Source organism: Nanorana parkeri, unplaced genomic scaffold (genome assembly GCF_000935625.1).
Source record: "Nanorana parkeri isolate BGI_ZX_2015 unplaced genomic scaffold, ASM93562v1 scaffold765, whole genome shotgun sequence".
Classification (NCBI taxonomy): domain Eukaryota; kingdom Metazoa; phylum Chordata; class Amphibia; order Anura; family Dicroglossidae; genus Nanorana; species Nanorana parkeri.
In genome coordinates, this window is record NW_017307033.1 from 474,569 (window position 1) to 496,988 (window position 22,420).

The window sequence follows — 22,420 nt, forward strand, 5'->3', positions numbered from 1 at the left end:
AAATAGAACAAGTTTTTCTTCTATTCCTTCTTGCTTCCATCATTCGTGTCAAATTCATGCAGGTAAAAAGTGCTGCTCCCATTTTTGTTTCTTGTGTTGTGCTATGCAGGTAATAAAGGTTCAAAACTGATTGAAGACTACATAAACTACAATGTTCAAAAGAAGGCTTCCCTATTATTACAGAGTGAGCAATAAAGGACTAAAAGTAAAACCTGTATTGTTTTCCTTCTTTATTTCAGCTTTTAATGAGTAAAGTAAAACATCAGTGTGAACTAATACATAGTGAATAAATTATAGCTGCCAACCAGCAGTTTTTACTTTATCAGCTGTATGCCGATGTGATGAAATTTGGTTTGTTGAAGCTTGTGGCACTTTGCCCAGCATCACTTCTTTTGCACTGTCTAATTACACAAAGTCTAATGAAGCTGGTTTTACATTACATACAGTATTAGTGGAAGGGCGAAGAGATGAAAAGCATGACTCAGCAAGTGATCTTCAGTTTCCTTGGTTTCCAAAAACAAGGGTACCACATGAAGAGATGCCCAAAGAATCCAAACACCTGACTAATAATTCTTGTTTTAATGTTCAATCAATCTTATTTAGTTTTAAGAACAAAAAAATTGGAATACAAGAAGAAGAAGACCTCAAGTCCAAAACCAGATCCAAAGATCATAGGTACGCTGGATCATGCACAGTGTACTGACATGTAGATTAATAACTCTGATCACCCAGTATACAGAAATAAATGCACATGAAGATCTAGTCAGATGCAGAACCTAGATTGGTACCTAATCAATGCAAGCTTCAAGAAAAAAAGGAGGAGCAATATGGATATCTGCCATTTTAGCTACCGTGTTTCCCCGAAAATAAGACACTGTCTTATATTTTTTTTTCAACGAAAAAAGACACTAGGTCTTATTTTCGGAGGATGTCTTATATTTACCTGGCTGCAGCTGTCCGCTCTGATGCCGTCCACTTCGACCCACTGGCTATGACGCGCTGTGCCTGCTGGGAAATGTAGTCTTCAGCGGCAGCCGAGGCAGACAGGTAGGTGGGTGTGTGTGCGTGCGTGCATGCGGGCGGGGGGGAGGGAGCTGTGGCCGGTCTTCACATGTAAAATTCTATTATATGTGCAGCTACCCCGAAAGTAAGACCTAGCGGATCTCTGTAATATAAGACCTACCACCGAACTAGGTCTTATTTTCGGGGTAGGTCTTATATTACAGAAATCCCTGAAGATAGCGCTAGGTCTTATTTTCGGGGTAGGTCTTACTTTCGGGGGAAACACGGTACATAGAATGGCCTGTTAAAGGAAGATGAAAAATGACAGACCTACTGGCAGGATTACGAGGTGAAAATAAAAGAGAAAGAATAAAAAAAGAAAACTAGTGCAGCCACCATATTTAAGGATTAGTAACCTGCAATATGTTAAATGCTTGCTTTTGGGTATACAGTAGATATGCTTCAAGTGTAGACTTTCCACCAATACACTTCCAAACAGATATCAAAGAATCTGCTCTGACCTTTTTAATAATGTGGTCTATAGACATAAGAAATGGCTGGATCAGGTGACAATGTTGTATCTATTGTGATAGGCTGCCCTTCAGCCAAAAGCAAAATGAAGACAAATGATTGAAATGACCCTTGTAACTCTGGTCCTTATCAGCTTCTACCCTAACAGTGCACACAGGGCCGCCGTCAGGGGGGTACGGCCGATAGTCAAGCAAGGGGCCCGGGATGCGTGAACCTTACATGAATATCAGCCGACAGCCGTACAGTTGACTGGCAGTAGGTGGAGGCGACCAGGTCCCCCCCGCAGCACCGGAGGAAGCCGGGGCCCACACACTCGAGATCCTCACCTGGTGTTCTTTGTGTGGGCCTCCGGTGTCCCCCTGTCTGTGACTGACTGCACATTAGGTTTTTAAAGATGGCCACCGCGAGTAGCGGCGGCCATCTTTAAACCTGGCAAGTGCCCACATCTCATTTAATGTATTGCCAAAACGGCAATATAATAAATGAAAATCATTCCCTGGTGGTCCAGCGGGGAATCAGTATAATCTGCATCTCTTGCTGATGCAGATCATACTGATCGATCCCTCGTGGTGCCGCCGCTGATTGGCAGGGATCAATTAGTATGGTCTGCATCAGCCTGAGATGCAGATCACACTGATCCTCCACTCGACCATTAGGATAATCCAAGTGCCACACTGGACCCCAGGAATGCAGCCCCCCTTCCTGCAAAACAGGTAAGCAGGAAAGGGGGACATGTTTTTATTAACTATTGTTATTAGTTGTGTGTGTGTGTGTGTTTTTATTGTGTGTTTTTTTAATGTGTGTTTGTGATTTTTTTTTCCATTAATGAAGCTATGTGTGTCTGTGTTTTTAATGAGTGTGTAATATGTGTGTTTCATTACGTGTGTGTGTTTTTTTGTAACCACTTCCCGTGGGTTGACATAAATGTACGTCCTCCGCTGGAAGTGGTTATACCAAGAAAATGGCTGCTCCTGCTGCCGTGTTCTTGGTATCGTTTTAAGGCCTGTTCACACCACTTGCAGTGCGTTCCGGCCGGAACGCACTGCATCGCATTGCGACCGACTCACTATTTTGCCGGGCAGGAGGGGGCCTGGCGGGCCATTGAAGTGAATGGCGCCATAGCCACGCCCTCCGGCCGCAATGCGATCGCAAGGCACATTGTGCCTGCAGTGCGTTTGGGTGCGGTGCTACAAGCACTATTGCCCTATGACCTGCGTCCAGTAGATATGTGTGTTTCATTTCGGAAAAATTAGTTTTCCGGACAAAATTCGTTAGCGGCAGTCTGTACGCATTTTCATTTGTGGAAGAATTTTTATTGCAGCAAAGTGACAATTTAAAAAAATAAATTAATGTCACTTTGCTGCAATGAAACGACCGATACGAACATGAAACGGAAATGAACATTCGTACAGACTACCGCTAACGAATTTCGTCCGAATCCCGAAAAACAAAAAATCAGAATCGAAACAAGTTGAAACTAAGCGTTTTTTTTGCCAGTGCACATGTCTAGTGTCCAGCGGGTGATGAAGCCCTGCGTCCAGCGGGTCACGAAGCAGTGTAAGCTACCTGCGGCCAGCAGGTAATGTGACTGTGGGGGGGACATTAGAGTGTAAGCTCCACTGTAATAAGTGAATGGGAAAGTCGATTATATTCGCTTGGGTTAGAAAGACAATGAGATACATGCCCTTTCTCCCTCTTTGCCTTATGTTTAAAAATGAAGTTTGTGGTAATACACTTGCACTGAAATATGTATTAAAAATGCTTTACCAATTTTTGGTCTGCAGCCACCTATGTAGTGATCAGGGCAATTTACCTCCTTGTTACCGATAAGAAAAGATTGACAGCAACTGACACCCAGTATGAATTATTCAGGCAGATACAGTTGATGCTTCTGTCCAGGAATATATCTTCAGGTTACAGCATTGAAGGTAACAGCTGCACACACATACTTTTCACCTGTTATAAAAGTTGTCTGTTACAAAAAGAAAAAGTCATTAGTAATGGGTGGAGTGTGATGTAAAACATGAATAGTTAAATAATCTGAATAATAAATGGTTTTAACAGTCTGTGTACCCGATGACTGTATAGCGAATTATTCAAAAAGACTGAAACCAGTAATAAAAGAGAAGTAAAATAATTTGTCTTTTTTGAGGGTTTATAACTAGGGATGCACAGATACTTTTTGAGTACCAATGCCGATACTTGGCATTTTCATGAGAACTACCAGGGTTGCAGCGGTTGCAGCTGGGACCTGGCTCTGGCATTCCACCACTGTCCTGAAATCATTAGTCTGTATTGTTTAAGAAAAACTGTCACATGACAATAAACAAAAATGTATCAGTACTCGTACTTGTAAGTACTCGGCAAGTACCAGTACTCGTACTTGCAAAACTGCTATCGGTGCATCCCTTTATTTATAAAAACAAAATCGTACATTAAAACAGAGATGTACAAATCCCAGGAGCCCCGTATGCTCCTTACAAATGACAGCTGCCTCCTAATTTTTGCATTTTTCTCTAGTCTAGTCTTGGAGCTCAAAAGTATCAGTACATGTACTCGTACTGTACTTGGTATCTGTGCAACTCTATTTATAACGTGCGATGTACACAACATTCTTTGTAGGTGAAAAATAATTTCTATTGTATTCATCCACTTTGAAGGTGAAAACCAATTTTGATTGTGACACACATAAAATTCTGCAGGCCTCTTAGTTGTGTGGATTGTCATGCATTGGCATTTAAATAGAATGGGCTGCCTTAACACGACACATAATTACATGCAGAACAATGTTCGAATGCAGTCTTACTCTTCCTACGTGGAGGGCTCATTCACATGAGTGATTAGGCTCCTGAGTTCTGATGCAGCTAACTGCCACATCTGGACACAGCATTTTGTGCTATGGTCGCATAGACACTGGACGATTAGCTGCATCCAGTTTGTATACGGCCAGAGAATGCTGGCCCTAGCCATAAACTACGTTGAGGGCCACCCAGAGACCCTAATTGCATATAACTGCTTGTATGAGCAGTTTCATGTAAACAGCAGCGATGCCAGCCATTGATTTGTACAGGGAACCAATCTAGCTGTTGGCTATTTGCACACAAGACTGAAGTGTTCTTTGCTGCAGATTCTTTGCCCACAAGAAATTACAAAAAGTTATCTGGCTGGAATTCTGCTCTAAATCCCCCAAAAAGAGCATTTGTAGATGAATTAGGGCCCCTTCACACTAGCATGTCCTTTAAAATGCTGTGTTTAGCAGACCGGCTAGTGTGTTGTGGCAGCTCCAGCAGTGTACATGGTATCACACACTGCCGGAGCTGTCACTGATTACATTTTTTTTTCTTTTTTAACTTCACGTGGAGTGTACATTGTGTATATACAGCATGTTTGCATTGTATTGCAGCACAACATCCACTGTGCTGTGGTGTAAATGGGACACATAGAAAACAATTGCACATCGATTTTTCCTTCTCCGACTCCCTGGAACGGTGCTGCCCGCCTGGTGAGACTGCACATCCTAGGCAGCCCACCTGAGAGGCGCACAGCCCACCTGAGAGGTGCACAGCCCACCCCGAGAGGCGCACAGCAGTCCTAGCTTGTGAGTGTGCCAGGAAAACATTTTGCTGTTTTACTGTTTAAAGCCCATTCCGTGTGCACCTTGCTGTAAAGCTGGTGACGAATTGATGAGTGCGTTTGTCATCTGTTTTGCTTGACTGATTTGGTGCAGTGATGCATTGGGGGTCTCAGCTGCCATTGGGATGTGCGGGATCCCTTGTGCGTCTCTGTGCCTTTAAGGGGGGTTGGGCTTCCTCCTGACAAACCTGCACCCAATTTTATCTTCTGCCCCATGTGCTCCAAGAACAGACTCTGATAGTTTAGAGTTAGAACCGCACTATAAGAGGTGCCTTGGCCCGGCTGTGCGGCTTTCACATTTTCTGAAGAAGACGTGTATCCAAACCTCTGTTGTTAACCTTAGTGTGAGATAAGTTTTTTTTACATGCTAGCTTGTGAGTGTGCCAGGAAAACTTTTTGCTGTTTTGCTTACAGTGACCTGGCACATCGATTTTTTCTTCTCCGCCTCCCTGAAACGGTGCTGCCCGCCTGGTTAGACTGCATATCCCAGGCAGCCCGCCTGAGAGGCGCAGAAGCCCACCCGAGTGTCACACAGCCCATCTGAAAGCCGCATAGCCCACCCGAGAGGTGCACAGCCCACCTGAAAGTGCACAGCCAACCTGAGAGTGCACGCAGTACACCTGAGAGCCACACAGACCACCTGAGAGTGTGCACAGCCCACCAGAGAGCCACATAGCCCGCACATCCTTCTGAGAGCCCACACAGGCCACCTAGAGACATCAGGGTGCCAACCCAGAACATCACAGAGTATGTAGCTCATATCATTTTGTATTGCAGTATAATGTATTGCTGTAGTCCTCTATAGCCGGTCTCCTTACTCCCTCTTCTCCCTCTCCCAGCTGTCTCTTCTTGATCTTTCTCCTGGCTGCCTCTCCTCTATATTCTCCAAAAAAAAAAAAAAAAATTGCCGTGCGTGGTGCTAGTGTTCGGGTTTCACTTGAAGATAAGGGGGGAAACCCAAACTCTAGCATGTTTAGTACTCTGAAATGACAGCTTATATATCTCTATTCCACTGGCAAAGCTACAAGCCTGGCACAGGTACCGAAAATTATAGACACCTGGCCTCTATATAACGCTGCCTTATCCTTATGTCTGGGAATTAGCGTATAATACAGAATAGGAATCAACAGTGCAGCGTTCTCTCTTCCACCGGAAGTCAGGTAGCATTTTGCTTCTTGAGTCTACAGGCAGCACAAGGGCTCCCCAGTGACGTCATTTTGTGCGACGGCTGCAGGAAGGACCCCGGCGCAGGTTGTCCCGGGAAGGACAGCGACATGTTTGGGACAACAGTGGCCCGTGGTTTGAGGGTGACCTGGAAAGCTGGGGTCATTAGTGTGGTGAGGATCGGGGAGAGTGTGTACAGAGAGGGGGGAGCATGGAGACAATTGTAATTGAGTTCACTGACGAATTTGTCATTAACCCCTTATTGACAGCTGTCACTGCACTATTATTGACGGTTCTGTGACATAGACACTGCATGCAGATGCCATTATATTGTATGATGGTTAAACTATTGGGCAACAACAATCCTTCCTTTAATACCTAATCTACTTATATAGAACCAGCCTATGTATCTGGAGACACCCCCCCCCCCCCCCCACACATAGACTATCTCGCACCAAAGCCTATGTAGTTTGTAGCCCCCCCCCCCAATAACCTAGAAGGGATTTGTTTACCCAGAGCAAGCCTACGCACATCAGGAACCCCCCATAACCTAGAAGGGACCTGTGTACCCAGAACAAGCCTGTGCATATCAGGGAACCTCCGCCCCCTTCCATGATAAACTAGAAGCGACCTATTCACCTAGAGTAAGCCTGCGCAAATGAGAAATCTTTCAATTCAATTATATCTATTTATCTAGACCAAGCCTGTGTATATCAGGAGCCCCCCTCCCACAAACTAGAAGTGACCTATTTATCTAGAATATGTGCATATGTTGAGACTTCCCTCAATAATCTAGAAGTGTCCTTTTATCTGGGACATGCCTGTGCATATTAGGAGACCCTCAATAAACTAGAAGGGACCAGATGCCCATTGCAATTTGGAGTTATATTCCACTTTAGTAAAGTGCATGTGTACTCTGCAACATATTGCCTTGGAGAAAGTGTCATAGTCTTACTGTAAGAAGTTATTTGTATACCTGCAGTCTCCCCCAGTAAATTCAGGGAGCCACCTGGTGGTTGGCAGTGCTCACAGCACATGATGATGTTACCATCACCTTCTGTATCATTGTATGTGGAGTACAGGACTGGCGGTTTTTGTTTTAAACCTCTGCTAGGGGACTTTTTTTTTTTTTAGTTGTTGGTTGGTAAGGTCTCCTGCCAGTAGTGGATCTCGCATGCAACCCACAGTGACTCCTTGGTTGTTTATGGTAGCACTTTTTCCTTTGACATAAGAATGTATCAGGTATCACCTGTGTTTGCATATGTGTTCCAGGACAGTGACTCAAGTAGTGGAAATAGTATGTTTTAGTATTTATTTTTTTAATAGAGTTATAGTGTCTGTTAATGTTTGAGGTTTCTGTTGACACAACAACACCAATAACTCATTCCATCCCTCTTAATATTTGGGGGGGGGTCCACATTAACACTGATGTTTTGCATCAGTTTTTTTTTCTTCTCTTTGTATCTATTTTTCAGTCAGTTTTCTTTGATATGATGCAACAGAATACAGCTTTTGTTGCTCATGTTATTGTAGCTATGACCATGATTGTGACCCCTATTTTCTTTGTTTTTAATTTATGATTAGTCCAAGTTTCATGCCAGCTCAAAGCATGGGATTCAATATGGCTTCTGGGCATACATGTTGGGGGAGAGGACAACCAAACGATTTGGACCAAACAGTAAGATTGTTACGGTTGATGGAAACTTGGCCTCTGGCAAAGGGAAACTTGCAAAAGAACTAGCACAAAGACTCGGTAAGATAAATCACAGTGTTATCCAAATTTAACACCACCTTTTTAACATGCTTACATTCACAGGTTCAATCCTTAACGGGTCATTTCACCCAAAGATGAGAACACTATTTGTGGAAGAGTTAAAGTGATTTTGTCAAAACTAAAGTTACTGAAAGGTATGAATTGCAAGCATCTAAAGATGCCTACACATGCCTGTAGCTTCTTTTAGTTACCTCCTCTATGCCCAAATGCCAGGCCATTCTGAAAGGGCAAAGCTATTTAACAAACCCCTTAAAATGCAACCCTTGTGTTTGGACTGTGCAGCCTTTGCTGTCTTCATCCTCTGTTAATGTCATCCCATCTGCCTGCCCCTAGTGTGCTGCTGGGAGACCATAATGCAGGTTTTGTCTTGGTTTGAAATTATATATTTTGAATAAACTCAGTGCAGAGCCTGTGGACCAGCCTCATCCTAGGTCAGGTGTGAGCACATCTGCAGGAGAGGTGGCTATATAATAAGTGGACAACAATTGCACAAGTTTTGGAGTCTCGAAGTACAGATTAGTTTGGTGACTTTCTAAAACATAATGAGGCTGATTATGAATGAAGTTAAAAATCTTCTCACAAATAATTGTGTGAATATTCACCTTAGTTATCCAATCATACGAAAAGCAAATTCCTTTTCACTGATTTAATCTGCAAACGATTGGAGAGTGAATATCCACCCAGTTGGTGTTAACACCTCTGCTCCCTTAGTAAATAATCCCAAATGCATTAACAGTTTAAGTGCTAATTACATTTTTTAAGGTGCAGCTATCCTTTAAACTTTATCTTCAAACCTTAAATTAATAGTGATAATGCCTTAACGCTAATGCAATAAAGTGCAACTTGTACAATACAGTCAATAACTCTTATATTATGTTATATATCGGTATCTGTGCCGATGCAGAGTATTTGGGCGAGTACTCATACTCGCCTAAATGCTCCGATGCCTATCCTGATACTTCTGGTATCAGGAAGCCGGGCAGCGTGTAATGACGCGCTGCCCGGCTTCCTGATTGGTCGGAAGCTGGCCAATCAGGAAGCTGGGCGCTGCTTAATGACGTGGCGCACGGCTTCCTGATTGGCTGGGAAGCCGGCTTCATGCTCCCTCGTCACCTCATGACGAGGGAGTATGAAGCCGGCTTCCCAGCCAATCAGGAAGCCGTGCGCCACGTCATTAAGCAGCGCCCAGCTTCCTGATTGGCCAGAAAGCTGGCTCCATGCTTTCTGCATGGGGGCGGCTACCCTACTGATCGGGAAGCCGGGTAGCGACTCTTTACACGCTGCCCGGCTAGTCAGGAAGCCAGGTGGCGAGTCATTATACGCCGCCTGGTTTCCTGAATGGGGCTTGGTATTCGGTAGTGGCGAGTAACCGAAAAAAAAATAACAGTACTCGTACTAGATACCGAAATACCGGTATCGGTGCATCCCTATTATGTTGTCCATAGATGTGCAAAGTCGTTTGAAAGCTGCACCTTACTGGAGGCATCATTGACCTAAACAAGGGTAGGAGACACAACAAGAATATTTCTGTAGCTCTGAATATCCATTTCTCTAACAAGCTTCAGGTTAATAGGAAATTCTCTGCACAATTCCAGATACTAAATCGCATGTAATAAGGTTGTTCCTTGCCCAGCACAAATTTCACTTGATTTGTATATTAATGTTCGCACTCTTCTTACGTAAAGTAAAGGCTTCATGAGTGCAAACACTACTTGTAAAGTTAGAGCATGTGTAAATGCTTATTGATTTTTTTAGAGCTGCAGCTAACGATTATTTTCAAAATCGATTTGTTAGGCGATTCAGTTCGATTAATCGGATAAAAAAGAAAATATATTTTAAAAAATGGAGGGTGCATGCGGGCGGGCAGGTCTGGCAGCGGTGAGCATGAGGCAGGGAGGAGGTGCGGCGGGCGGCACGCAGCGTGTTTGGAGCCGTGAACAGGGCCAACTAATCGTTAGCCGATCAATCGATGAGTGAAAACGTTGACAACTTTTTCAATAATCGACTTAGTCGATTAGTTGTTGCAGTCCTAGATTTGTTGTTTTATTAAGATTGCATTACAAATGTGTGTTACTTTGAAAATCGTACAAATGTGGAAAAGTACAGAAAATAATTTGTACATGTTATATATATTTTTTTTAAATGGGTGTTTAATTTTTTTTTAGTTTTTATGTATTTTGCATCAATATATAGAATTTTGCATTTGTGATTCAACAGGGTCTTCTGTTTTTGGGATACTGTAATTCATATTAATCCTGATAAATCTCACTCCCTTTGTTCACTCACTACAATAAAATAGGTCCTGACCAAACTGAACTGTTTGGTGTGTTTTGAAAACTTCAATAGCTGTATTCATACACAGTTTATTTAGCACTTATCAGTCATTTGATCAATAATGAGAGATAATTAAAATGTTTTCAAGCCAGAACTTCATTGTTTTGGATAGAGTAGGGAAGGGTTAAAACCACCCTTTCCCATTTATTTTTCTCTCCGCATCCTTTTGGGGAGATTTTCCTTCACTTCTGGTTCCAGAAATACAACAGGAAGTGAGAAAAATATCTTCAAAGTGAGGGGATTTCCCCTTTTAACAGTTACCTCTGGATTATGTGTCCCCATTCCTCTAATCTCTTGTTCTGGTGACAGATCTAATGTTTTGGATTTCCATCACTTTGTCTTGGAGACAATGTAGACAAATAAAGTGGGTGAATCTAGCTACTGTAGATACAGACAGCAATAAAAACCTGACACATAATCTAATACTTCCTCACCCCATCTAAAAGTAAAAAAAGAAAACACGTTTTGGGTATACAGCAGGGGTGGACAAATTGATATGAAGTTCAGGAGCAAGTCTGTCCAATTCAGGAGCCAGCAGGATTTTTTTTAGGAGTCAGCTCCATTGACAGCAATTAGAGAAAAGTTGGGTACACGCTGTGATTTTTAAGGAGCATTGGCTACCTGGCTCCTGGGATTTTTGCAGCCCTGGTATACAAACAGAATAATACTGTCTCATTAAAAAACTATTAACGCTCATTTCAATAACAATTCAACCATGGAGGAGCTTATAACATTGCAGGCTAAATTCTATTAAATGATCTGGGGGGGATTTATCAAAACTGGAGCAGACAGAATCTGGAGCAGTGGCACAACAATCCATCAGCTTCTCCCTTCATTTTGTTTCAGTTAAGATTTAAAAATGAAAGAAAAAAGCTGATTGGTTGCCATGGGCAACTACTCCAGATTGTTTCTGCTCCAGTTTTGATAAATTCCCCTCACTTGATTCTGCTGGTTTTCCTTTTAAGAACCCCGGCAGCACAAAACTGCCATGCAAGAAAAATGTTTCTTAATATTCTTTTAGGGTTTGTCCCTTTCACTCATTTGCTGTTTATTAGGGATGCACAGATACCAAGTACTATACTGATACTCATATACTAGGTACTGATATTTTTCCAGTTCCATTGAAAGATTGGGCTAGAAAAAAAACTCAACAGTTACGAGGCAGCTGTAATTTCTAAGGAGCATTGGCTATGGGGCTCCTGGGATTTGTGCATCCCTGTTTTAATGTATGATTTGTTTTATTTGTTTATATATTGGGGATGTACTGATGCCATTCTTTCCAGACCAAGTACAAGTACTGATACTTGTCCAAATACTGACAGATGCCAATTACTGATGCCTTTTTTTGTGTCATATGACAGTTTTCTAAAACAATACAGACTAATGGTTTCAGGACAGTGATGGAGCGCCAGGCTCCAGTCACAGCTGCAACCTCTGCAACCCTGGTAGTTCTCGTAAAAATGCCAAGTATCGGCACCTATACAAATACTGGTATCTGAACATCCCTACTGTTTATGATGGTTCAGAAATGTTCTCTTCTTCCTTTTACTTTTTTCTGATCTCATTCTGTTCCTCACTTCATCCAACTTGCCTCACCATTAATTCTAATTTAAAATAACAATGTACAGAAACCATTAGGACACAGCCCTTCAAGTCTTCTTACTCCTGGTTGAGTGTATCATTTGGCAAGATTTTATTAATAGATGTGAATATTGGCAGATACACGGTATTATTGAATGCGTTCAGAACGGTGCAGGTTAACCAGTCTACTGGATGATGGCAAAATGTAGGTGCTGATATTGGTTATTTGGATTTAAAGTGTGACTTGCAGAGCATATCTTAGGTTTATTCCTTTTTACAGGTATGAAATATTTCCCTGAAGCAGATCAGTTTTATCTAGACAAGGTTTATGGCGATGGGAAAATCCTCCCTACAAAATTCTGTGGGATTTACAGCCTGGAGAAGTTTTATGAGGACCCGAAGTGCTCTGATGGCAATTCGTACCGCCTACAGAACTGGATGTTCAGCATGCGCATGCTACAGTACGCAGACGCTTTGGAGCATCTTCTGAGCACAGGTATAATAAAGCATATATTTCAAGGCAGGAAAAATGGATGATCTCTGAGCCAAACATCTTAGTTCATGAGCAAGAAGCCTCTTTTAGGGAGTCGGGTAATATACATATTGGCAACAATAGAAAAAACACCAAAACTTTAGGTTGTGGCTTTTAATGTTTTTTGTTCTGCCCAGTTTACCTGGTGTGGGGGGGTCTGTCAAATGCTGACGTAACTTAGCTTTAATCAGTTGTTGGTGTTAAAACAGTTTCTATGTATTCTGCTAATATAGGGCTTGTGTGACAGTGCTGCCTTGCTGCAATGACAACTAATTTTTATACAGAGGTCACAGGGAGAGAAAGGGAGGTAAAAATCTACTTGACGGGGTAATGGAAATTAAAACCTCAAGTACCACTATGTGTATTGCTAGCAAGGAAGCTAGGAGAGCGATGCCTACCTAAAGTAGAAGTTTTCTTAGCAACCAGAAAATACCTAAAAGAGAACTACAGGGTAAGTGTTTTTCCCCACAGTTCTCTTAAGGGTCATGGGAGGACATATACTAGTGTCCTCCTGTGACCCAAAGCTCAGTATATCGCGAGCTACAACTAGCAGTATACTTAGACTGCCACAGCCGGGACGGATCCCGAGAATGCTGTCGAGATCCACCCAGCTGCGTGAGTGACAGCTGGCTCTGCCTATCTAGAGGCAGAGCCAGCTGTGCCCACCCCCTCCACCATCAGTTCCTCCAGTCAGCGCTGGAATCACCTCACAGTTCTCCTTTTAAGTTTAGCCTCTTTTTTTATAAGCATCTTCAATGAAAAACAGCTTCTTTATCACTTATTAACCTTGTGTAGAGCAGTATGTGCTGTGGATACGGGTGTTATGCAGAAATTGCGTTCAACCCCTTTAACTGCTGCCACTGTAACATTCAGTTAACAGTAATTTCCAACCCTCAGAAATCATTAAGTTTCATAGAATAGGTGACAGTCATTTAACACCTTTTACCTCTCATCCTGATCCTTTTTAGAGAACATTTTGCAGTGAGTACTTGTGTGATTGGCTGACACAGCAATCACATGATTGAGAGCCTGTCCTGCTGGCTGCTGATTGTTTACTGTGATCAGGAACTATTTTTACAAGTGTCCATTCCTTTTCCACTTGATGAAACTGTTTGCTTTTGGTGGTATATCTCAGTGTAAGATGTCCATGCACCTTATGTGTTTAATAATGCTCTCACCAGACCCACACAGAAGTTTTCCCTCTCAATGAAAGAAGAGAATGTCCGTTCTGTGTGAAGGCAAGATTTACAGCTTCTCTCCCCGTGAGCACACTGAACGGACATTCTCTTCTTACAATGAGATTGAAAACTGCTGTGCAGCAAGGAGCACAGGCATCTCACACTGAGATATATCACCAAAAGGAAACCGATTCATAAAGTTGAAAAGGACGGGACACGGAGGAGCAGCAGCAGCTAAGATACAGGGGGGAGGGGGGCAGCGGGGGATTTCACAGCTGCCATCTCTTCTACCTTCTCGTGCTGACTACAGCGGTCTGTGAAAGGGACACATAGCTCTGCAGCCAGTACCAGCAGGAGGAAGAGACTGTCCACACAACACTTACCCCCGCCATGCTGTCACACTTCCGGAGATGTCAGAGCGGAGAGGGAGCCTCGTTTGGTGGAGTGGTATTCCGGGGGAGGGGCTATGGGGGTCAATGGCTGAAGCTAGTTAAAAAAATTTAAACAGCCGGTATCTGATCTAGGCATCGGGGCATTTTCAGGAGTACAAGTACTCCTGAAAATGCCCTGTATCGGCCCCGGTACCAGCATCGGTATCGGGACATCCCTACCTCTAACCCTAAGGCCATAACAATTTTCCATTTTTGTTTTCTGTTATAATAGACAAGGATTAGAACTTCTGTTGGATTTTTACTGATATCCCCTGTAAAGGTCTCGGAAAGCCCCAGACATCTGTGAGAACCCAACAAGGGTTCTAATTTTTTTTCTCATTCTATACATTCATACATGAAAAGATTTTGTTACCAAACATATTTAATAGGGATGCACCGATATATCGGCTTCCGAAACATATCGGCCGAAAATGGCACTTTTGGAATAATGCCGAAAGAGCCATGTTTCGGCCGATACATCGGCGCATCCCTGGTTTCTTTCCTCCCCGTTGGGCGCTGCTCTGTGTTCCAGCGGGGAGAAATGAAAGTGAAAAATAAAAATATTTAATACAAAATGAATTAATAAATATAAAAAAAATAAAAGTTTATAAAAAATTAATTCAAATAAAATATTAAGATTTAAAAAAAAAAATTTCGGTTTCGGCCTGACAATTTTTTTAATTTCAGTTTTAAAATTTCCATTTCGGTGCACCTCTAATATTTAACCTTCCAAGAGTATTTTATCATTTGTAAATATATTGCAAGCTGGAGCTAGGCAACAAATCCCAGGATGAATCTCTAGAGCCAAATCGTGAATTCCTCAAACAATTCCAGGAGATGCTTACGATCTTGCCTCATTCGCTGGTTGTCCATGCAATGGCATTTTTCCCAGCTTGTCCCAATACTGGACTGGTATTTTCCTATTGTTGAAAACTATTACAGCAAAATATAATTACAATAGTAAAGTTCACTACAAATAACTGGAATGTCTGTTTATAGGTCAGGGAGTGATATTGGAACGATCTCCCTACAGTGATTGTGTTTTCCTTGAAGCCATGTTAAAGAATGGATACATTCGCCCAGAATGTAAGTAAAATATGTTGCTACTTCCAAAATAAGTTATTTGGTAAAAAACACTTGTGTGTTTGTTGTTGTTTTTTTTTTTTTTTTTTTTTTTTTTTTTAAATTGGCTTTCCCTGGGATTCAAAACTTGCATACAAGAAAATAAAAGCCAAAGGTTGCAGTTGTATAGCTTGGCATTTTCAATTATTTATCATGTGGTTTCTGCTGTTAGGATGGCTGTTTCTTGTGTCAGAGATTTTTTAAGAAGATTACATTTTGTTTACATATTTAATAGGGGTTTCTGACGGCCAAATCACCATCCTTCTGTCATTTACATTACTTTATGGTCAAATATACTGACTTCCATAGAGGACAGTTTTATTTTGTGATTCTGCCACAATGTCAGCTTGTTTCAGTTGGTGGAGCTGCTCATAGAATTTGTAATTCCTGATCTTTGTCCCTTAACACCTCGAGGCATAGAAAGGGAGGACCACTACTTTTTACTGCATCTATCTCAAGCAAACATTGGTTTCCCTGCTTTTCTCATTGCTGTCTCTTTTGAAATAAAATGCAAAATTGTCTTTGAAGAGCGACAGCCATCTTGAGAGCATGTGGGCTGCTATTATTGACCACAGTGACACAAAATGCAGATTTTCTGGCTTTCATGCTGATGTATTTTTGCTTCAGTGCTCTCTGAATTGAGGAAAGTGTAGAAATAAAGAATTTCTCTAATGCTGACCATGCACTACTCAAAAATTACCAGTGGAATAGTGACTGCAGCCAATCAGCTCACTGCTGTCAGAATACATTAGGGTATGCCATGCTCGTTCAATTTGTGGGGCTGAACAAGATAATGCATGGCCAGCTTAAGTTTCATTTTCTGCATCTTTGTGGCAGATCTGTGACTGAGCAATTTAGGCTTGATGCAGTCAGTCAATATAGGCCTGCCTTGTGTTGCATCACAAGGCAGGAAGTACAGAGGAAAATCTCCCTAGCAGAACACAGTCAACAAAAAGTGACCTGGTGGGGCAACAAGCTTGAGCTGCAAGCTACAGGTGGCATTGAGCTGTGATATGTGAACAGCTCCATTGAAATGCATTGGACGAGCTACAAATCACTCAGTGTGAATGGGGTCTTGACCCTTCTCTACTCTATCCAAAAGCTATACTCCAGTAAGTGGTGTGCAAAATGGCTTTGCCTTGAAATCCCCATTTGCTTGTATAGGGTCAACTACTTCTATTAAAAAGATGTTGGGTGTAGGGAATAGAAGTGTTCTGGCATGTGATGAACACTAGGAAGAGCTAAGAGTTTGTGGCTACATATTTGGCAAATGTGTCACGTACACATTATAATTCCCCCAGTGCTGCAGAAAACTTCCTGGAGTTACTTTTTAAAATGTTTTTTGACTTTATATAGAAAAGAATATTGCAATTCTGGAGAGATCAAATGGTATTTCTGTACTTGCTGAAAATGTTCTTATAAAGTGAAGGCTAATGCAGCCACTACACTTTAACTACATGTTGCCTGCTTGCTTATGGTTAGCAGTATTAGAATTGGAGAGTAGAAACCTCTTAAATTATTGCATTGTGTCTTTCTTGAGTGCTAGCTGTATTCTAAAGCATAATCTAACAGGAACATCCTAATTTATGAAGAGCAATTTGATCTTGGCACAGTTCAATCTCATTAAATTTTGCCAGGATCACATATTTTGATATCACCTTTTTCAGGGCTTTACATATTCTTATTTACTGATCTTTCGGTCTATTAAGTGCATTTTACATATCTATTTATTTTGCCTTTCCTGTCTTAGGTGTGACTCATTATAATGAGGCAAAGAATGTAAGCATCGATGAGTTCCTGCCTCCACATATTGCTATATATGTGGATGTCCCTGCAGCTGAAGTGTACAAGAAGATCCAGGAGAAAGGCGATGTAATTTTTAAAAATCTGGCTAAATATAAATATTTAATTTAGTGCAAACCTCCTATGCACGGTCTGATTCTTCTTGCACTTGTTTTTTGCCACTACCTGACACTGTTCTCTTTTCAGGCTTTTGAAAAGAAAGTGGCCCTATCGTACCTCGAGAGCATTGAGGATGCATACAAAACATCTTTCCTCCCCAAGATTAGGTGAGAATGATATCGGATTATAACGGGTAGTATTTCCACTCCTGTGTGTTGTTTTTATTTTTTTTTAAACTTCGCAATGACAAATCGCAGACATCAGCTGAAATGACAGCATACACTTTCAATTATTGATTTGTGGTATGGCATAGGTTATTGCTATTTATAATACTGCTAGCTTCTGGCTGGCATCAACTGTGAGATTGATTCTGTGAGGCATCTAATGAGAAGAATATAAAAATAACCCATTTTGTTTGTGGAAAAAAAAAAACACTTCTGGGATCAAACACTGATTTAGTAGAAATAATGGCTTTTAGAAAAAATGAATAACTCTATACTGTAACATATAAAAATAATAATTTCTCACCTACCAGTAGATCTCAGGATTTGGATGAATTTGAAGGAAAAACCATTAAGGTTACCCTTAGCTTGCCAGTCAGCTTCTCCCCTTCATTTTTAGTTTGCACTCAAAACATAAATTGGAAAAGTATATACATAATTGTCTAAAAACTTTCTGAACTGTTGTCTAAAATTCTTCTTTCATTGTAGTGAGACAACTGAGGTTTTACAGTATACTGGAGGTGATGCACTAACTGTAGAGCAGGTAAGCGAAACAGGTTCTTGGCTTGATGCAGGAAGAAACTAAATTTCACAGGTACTATTCTGTTATCTCTGTCCAGTGTAGTATAAGTATTATATGTTTAAAGTGTAAAGTGCCCAGACTATGATATTTACATATTCCTAACAAGCAGTAAAAGAGTAGGGCTGCAGCTAACGATTATTTTCATAATCGATTAGTTGGCCAAATTATGTTTTTGATTAATCATTAAAAAAAAACGCACTTCCCGCACCAGAGCTTGTCAGGCCAAAACCGAAAATGACTTTTTTTCCCCACATTTTTAATTATTTATTTTTATAATGGGGGGCAGCTTTATTTGTTAAAGCGCTGCACACACTGTTGGCGCTATATAAATCCTGTAAAATAATTAACTATTTCTTTATTTTTTACTTTTACTGTTAGGGGCATTGGGGAAATATCAGGGTCTGAACCCTGATATTTCCCTTTTTGAAATAAAAAAAAGAGATTGAGGACACGAGTCCTCCATCTTTTTTTCTGCAGCCCCAGCACTCAATGAACAGGAAGCACTCAGTACAGAGGCTTCCTGTTCCTTTTTCAAATCAAGGTGATAGTAGACGGATACTATGTCCACAATCATGAATGAACAGGAAATGATGTAGAGCACTTCCTGTTCATTTATTATTGGGGACACAGTATCTGAATACTGTGTCCTTAATTATTTCTAAACATCGTAGTGATCAGTGCTGTACACGGTGGTGTCAGTGATTCAGTGCTGGTACAGTGTGTGAGATGTCAGTTTGTCAGTGCTAGTAAAAGATTTGAGATGTCAGTGCTGGTGCAGGGTGTGAGATGTTGGTGCTGGTACAGTGTATGACATGCTGGTATATCAGTTCTGGTACAATGTGTGTGATTTCAGTGCTGGTACAGTGTGTGACATGTCAGTGCTAGTACAGCGTGTGACACTCCATGTCAGTGGGTGAGATGCCAGTGTGTCACTGCTGGTACAGTGTGTGATAGGTCAGTGTGCTGGTACAGTGTGTGATAGGTCAGTGCCCTCTATGTAAGTGATTTGCACACAATATCTGATCACACTAAGCAGAGAGCAGACAGAGCTCTGATGTAGGCTCCAGCTTCTCCTCAGTAACCGATGGACATGGCAGGACTGAGGCCTCTGCTTCCAGTACTGACCCTGAGGCCTCAGTACCCCTCTCCCCCAGTGAATGGTGACCGCTGTGCGACTTACCTCTTTGGCGCAGGCTGCTCCATGCTGACTGTCCATTCTCACCCTCCACACCAATAAAACCCGGAAGAAGCTCCAAAACCTGCACTAACTCCATACAACTTCCATCTTCCTTCCCCCACACTACACTTCAACCCAACCCACTGCCACAGCCAGCACTGCCCTCCGGCTAGACTTGCAGCACAGATTGGTAAGCACAGCCTCTAGCTCTTTCCTAATTGGTCCAGTCTTGTGTCATGTCTAGTGGAGATGAATTAATCGATAATGAGAATTGTTGACAACGATTCTCATTATTGATTATTATTGATTCATTCGATTAGTTGATTCAGCCCTGTAAAAGAGATTTTAAAAATAAGCCTCTAATGATATTTGTAGCTGCATGTACTGTGGTGAAATTCAAGTTCACAACAGGGACACTGAAATAACAGCTGATTCTTTTGTCAGTCTGTCAGCCTTCTAAAGTAAACAAACGGCAGGTGCCGTAAGCTGTTAGAAACGCACTGAAACTGGACTTCAGTGCCTCTGTTGTGATTTTCGAGGATGAATTACTCTACAGTACTTGCAGTGATTGCTTGTTTTAAAGCTATTTTACTGCTTGTTAAGAATATGTAAAGACTTTAATGTACATAATATGCAGGAAAAGGGTAAAACTTTTGGTTACCAATTTGCTTTATTTCCGTAAATTCGTTAACTGAGCTAAAGCGTTTTGGAAATGCGTTTTAATCATTGGTAATTTTTCTGCAGACACACTCTTAATGTCAACTATAGCTTATACCATATAAATATTTTGTAGTGTCTGCAAACATTTATTGTTCATGGTGCAAATTTGTGTGTCTGATGCATCTAACCTAAATATATGGAATGTTAGTCAAGTTTTTATGTGGTTGATTTGCATCTTTTAACTGACTATTTCAATGTTCATAAACATCATTATTGTTTATGATCTGTGCTCCTATGGTTTAGTTTTTCAGTTTCCATATGACATTTTGTGCTGCAGGGTATGATGGTGCTATATAAATATAACATAAAATAATGATTTAGGAGACAATAGTCATATTTTATTTTTGTAAAACTTGCTGAACAATGCAGGCAAAATATCAGCTGTTATGCAAAGCAAACATTTTCCAGTTCAAAGTAAAATGAAAAACAAATTGGTTACAGTGTATACCGGGTCTGCTTGCATCCTTTTGTTTTCACCTCTTCATAGAGAAATTTAAGTTAACTGTTTCTAAGAAATTATAGGGCCAAAATAGTTCTGGTAGTTGGCTATGAGAGAAGGTTTGTTCCGCTTTAATATGTAATCAATCCCAAGTGCTTTTTTTTCAGTTTACTTTTGTAGTAAATGCATAATACAGGAGAAACGTTTATAAACCCCTGTGAATGACTGCACGTTTTGGGGACCACAGAACCCACCACTACCTTTTCCAGTGTTTTGTTGGATAACTTTTATGCTTCTTTCTAACACTTGCTACTGAAGAGGCAGTGCCTATTATAGAGGTAAAGCTCACAATCCCATAGGCTGGGCATATACTCTAGAGGTGATAGTGTGACCCTTTATTAACTTGAGTAGAATTAGATTATTTTTCCAGAAGCTAACAATTACCTGGGTAACTTGGACCTAAGTCAGTTCTGACTGTATATCTGTGGGAACAGAGCTGTTTTACATTGAGTCCACTTTGTCCACGTTGCAGGTTGCTGAGGATGTTGAATACACAAAGGCTACTAAAGGTCCATGGTTAGAACAATCTGACGTCACCTTTCATCATTTACGTATTCTGTAAGTTCTACCTATTTCTTTTCTGGAACAGCTTGATTTTTACAGGTTTAGCCAACTTCAATGTAATATTAATTGTTCTCTAATACAAACGTTTTGCAAATGGTTCTTTTTCATGCCCTCCAGACAAGGCAATAAAACATTGTAGTATAGCAGCACTTTCAATAACTTTGCAGGTTTTTAATAGCTTAAGTGTAGTGTATGTCAGGGCAGTAAAAAGCTTAGCCAGTACATGTTTCCAATACATGCACAGTTCCCCATATTTTGTCTCGTAATATAAAAAGCTGCAATTACAGAAGAATATCTGTTGATCCTGCCCGAATTCCATGGAGCTTGTAACTTCCTGGTTAGCCTGCATGTGCTGCCATGAAATCCCGAGCAGTGTCATCAGCCCTGCCCAGTTCTCTTCTATGAACTACAAAACACCTTAACCAATCAGGGATGAGCAGCTTAGAGTGACAACTCTGCTGCTTCATAGATGCATTACAGTACAGTGCACGTTGTCACCCTAAGAATGTGTTATTAGCTGGCTCATCAGGTATAAAGGAAACATGTTTATTCACCACATCTAATGACTGGTAAGCTTTGATATATAAAATGCCTTTTGGTTTAGATACACTTTAAACTCTCCTTTTAATAAATCTTTTATCTTCTCTGAAATGTAAGCACATTTATGAGTCGGCCTACCTGTGTAGATTGTTTACTTGGCACATGAAAACCACACCTAAAAAGCCCGATGCTGCACGGCTAATTGTGGTCCAGACTAAGAGTAAAGATTTTATGTTCTGTCTTTTTACCTTGGCTATCTGTGACTCACTTTTGTTCTATCCTATTTGCAGGGTGCAAGATAAAGCCAAAGTTGCTAATCTCTTTGTCTTGCCCTCCTTCATCCCAGAAGTCACAGTTGGAGGATTAACATATGACAAGTTGTACTATCAGTACCATGATGTAAGAGACATTTTTACTGATGCATGCGACTTCTTATTTGTGTCTATTATATGTTTACAATTCTGGTGTTTTGTTTCTTTCTACAGATTCCAGGTAAAAAGTATGCATACGGATTCAATAATGATGTTGGGGACAAGTACATTTGGCTGAAGTGAAAGAGAAAAATGTTAAGCCTTGTTAACAGAATCTGCTCCTGGTTCTATGCCTGGCAACACTCTACTCTAAATATCCTCATGACAGTGAAGACATGTTAATGCTGCTGCCTTATGAGCAGCCAATGTCACTATGGAATCTACAATATTTATAAGACATGTTTTGTCTTTCTGAAACATAAATAAAGACATTATATGCCATTTTTTGGGAATGTTCGTCTTTTATAGATAGGCAAATGCTATCTCTAGAGTAGAATGTATTTAATGTTAAAATTACAGTGTTGTGAAATATTTTGTAAACCTAGAGACCCAAAACACATTTTGCTTAATACTGGCAAGAGTCAAACAAAACATTCTGAAAGATTTCTGGTTTAATCTGGC

The 22,420-nt window shown here is 41.0% G+C and overlaps 1 protein-coding gene across 1 annotated transcript; it reads left to right on the forward strand.

The window, feature by feature from the left end:
• Nucleotides 1-6,357: 6,357 nt before the first annotated feature.
• Nucleotides 6,358-22,075, forward strand: NDUFA10 (NADH:ubiquinone oxidoreductase subunit A10). The gene is made up of 10 exons (XM_018564617.1): nucleotides 6,358-6,503; nucleotides 7,915-8,083; nucleotides 12,300-12,515; nucleotides 15,160-15,246; nucleotides 17,033-17,154; nucleotides 17,272-17,351; nucleotides 17,895-17,949; nucleotides 20,857-20,942; nucleotides 21,779-21,887; nucleotides 21,974-22,075. Exons 1-10 carry the CDS (start codon nucleotides 6,441-6,443, stop codon nucleotides 22,040-22,042), a joined length of 1,056 nt encoding a protein of 351 aa, XP_018420119.1. The 5' UTR covers nucleotides 6,358-6,440; the 3' UTR covers nucleotides 22,043-22,075.
• Nucleotides 22,076-22,420: the final 345 nt, after the last annotated feature.

What these genes read in the sequence shown, in the direction of transcription:
- NDUFA10 (XM_018564617.1), top strand. Translation starts at nt 6,441, where the DNA reads ATGTTTGGGACAACAGTGGCCCGTGGTTTGAGGGTGACCTGGAAAGCT. An exon ending in AAGCTGGGGTCATTAGTGTG is followed by an intron (nt 6,504 to 7,914) that starts GTGAGGATCGGG and finishes ATTTATGATTAG; the next exon opens with TCCAAGTTTCATGCCAGCTC. An exon ending in AGATCCAGGAGAAAGGCGAT is followed by an intron (nt 17,155 to 17,271) that starts GTAATTTTTAAA and finishes TTCTCTTTTCAG; the next exon opens with GCTTTTGAAAAGAAAGTGGC.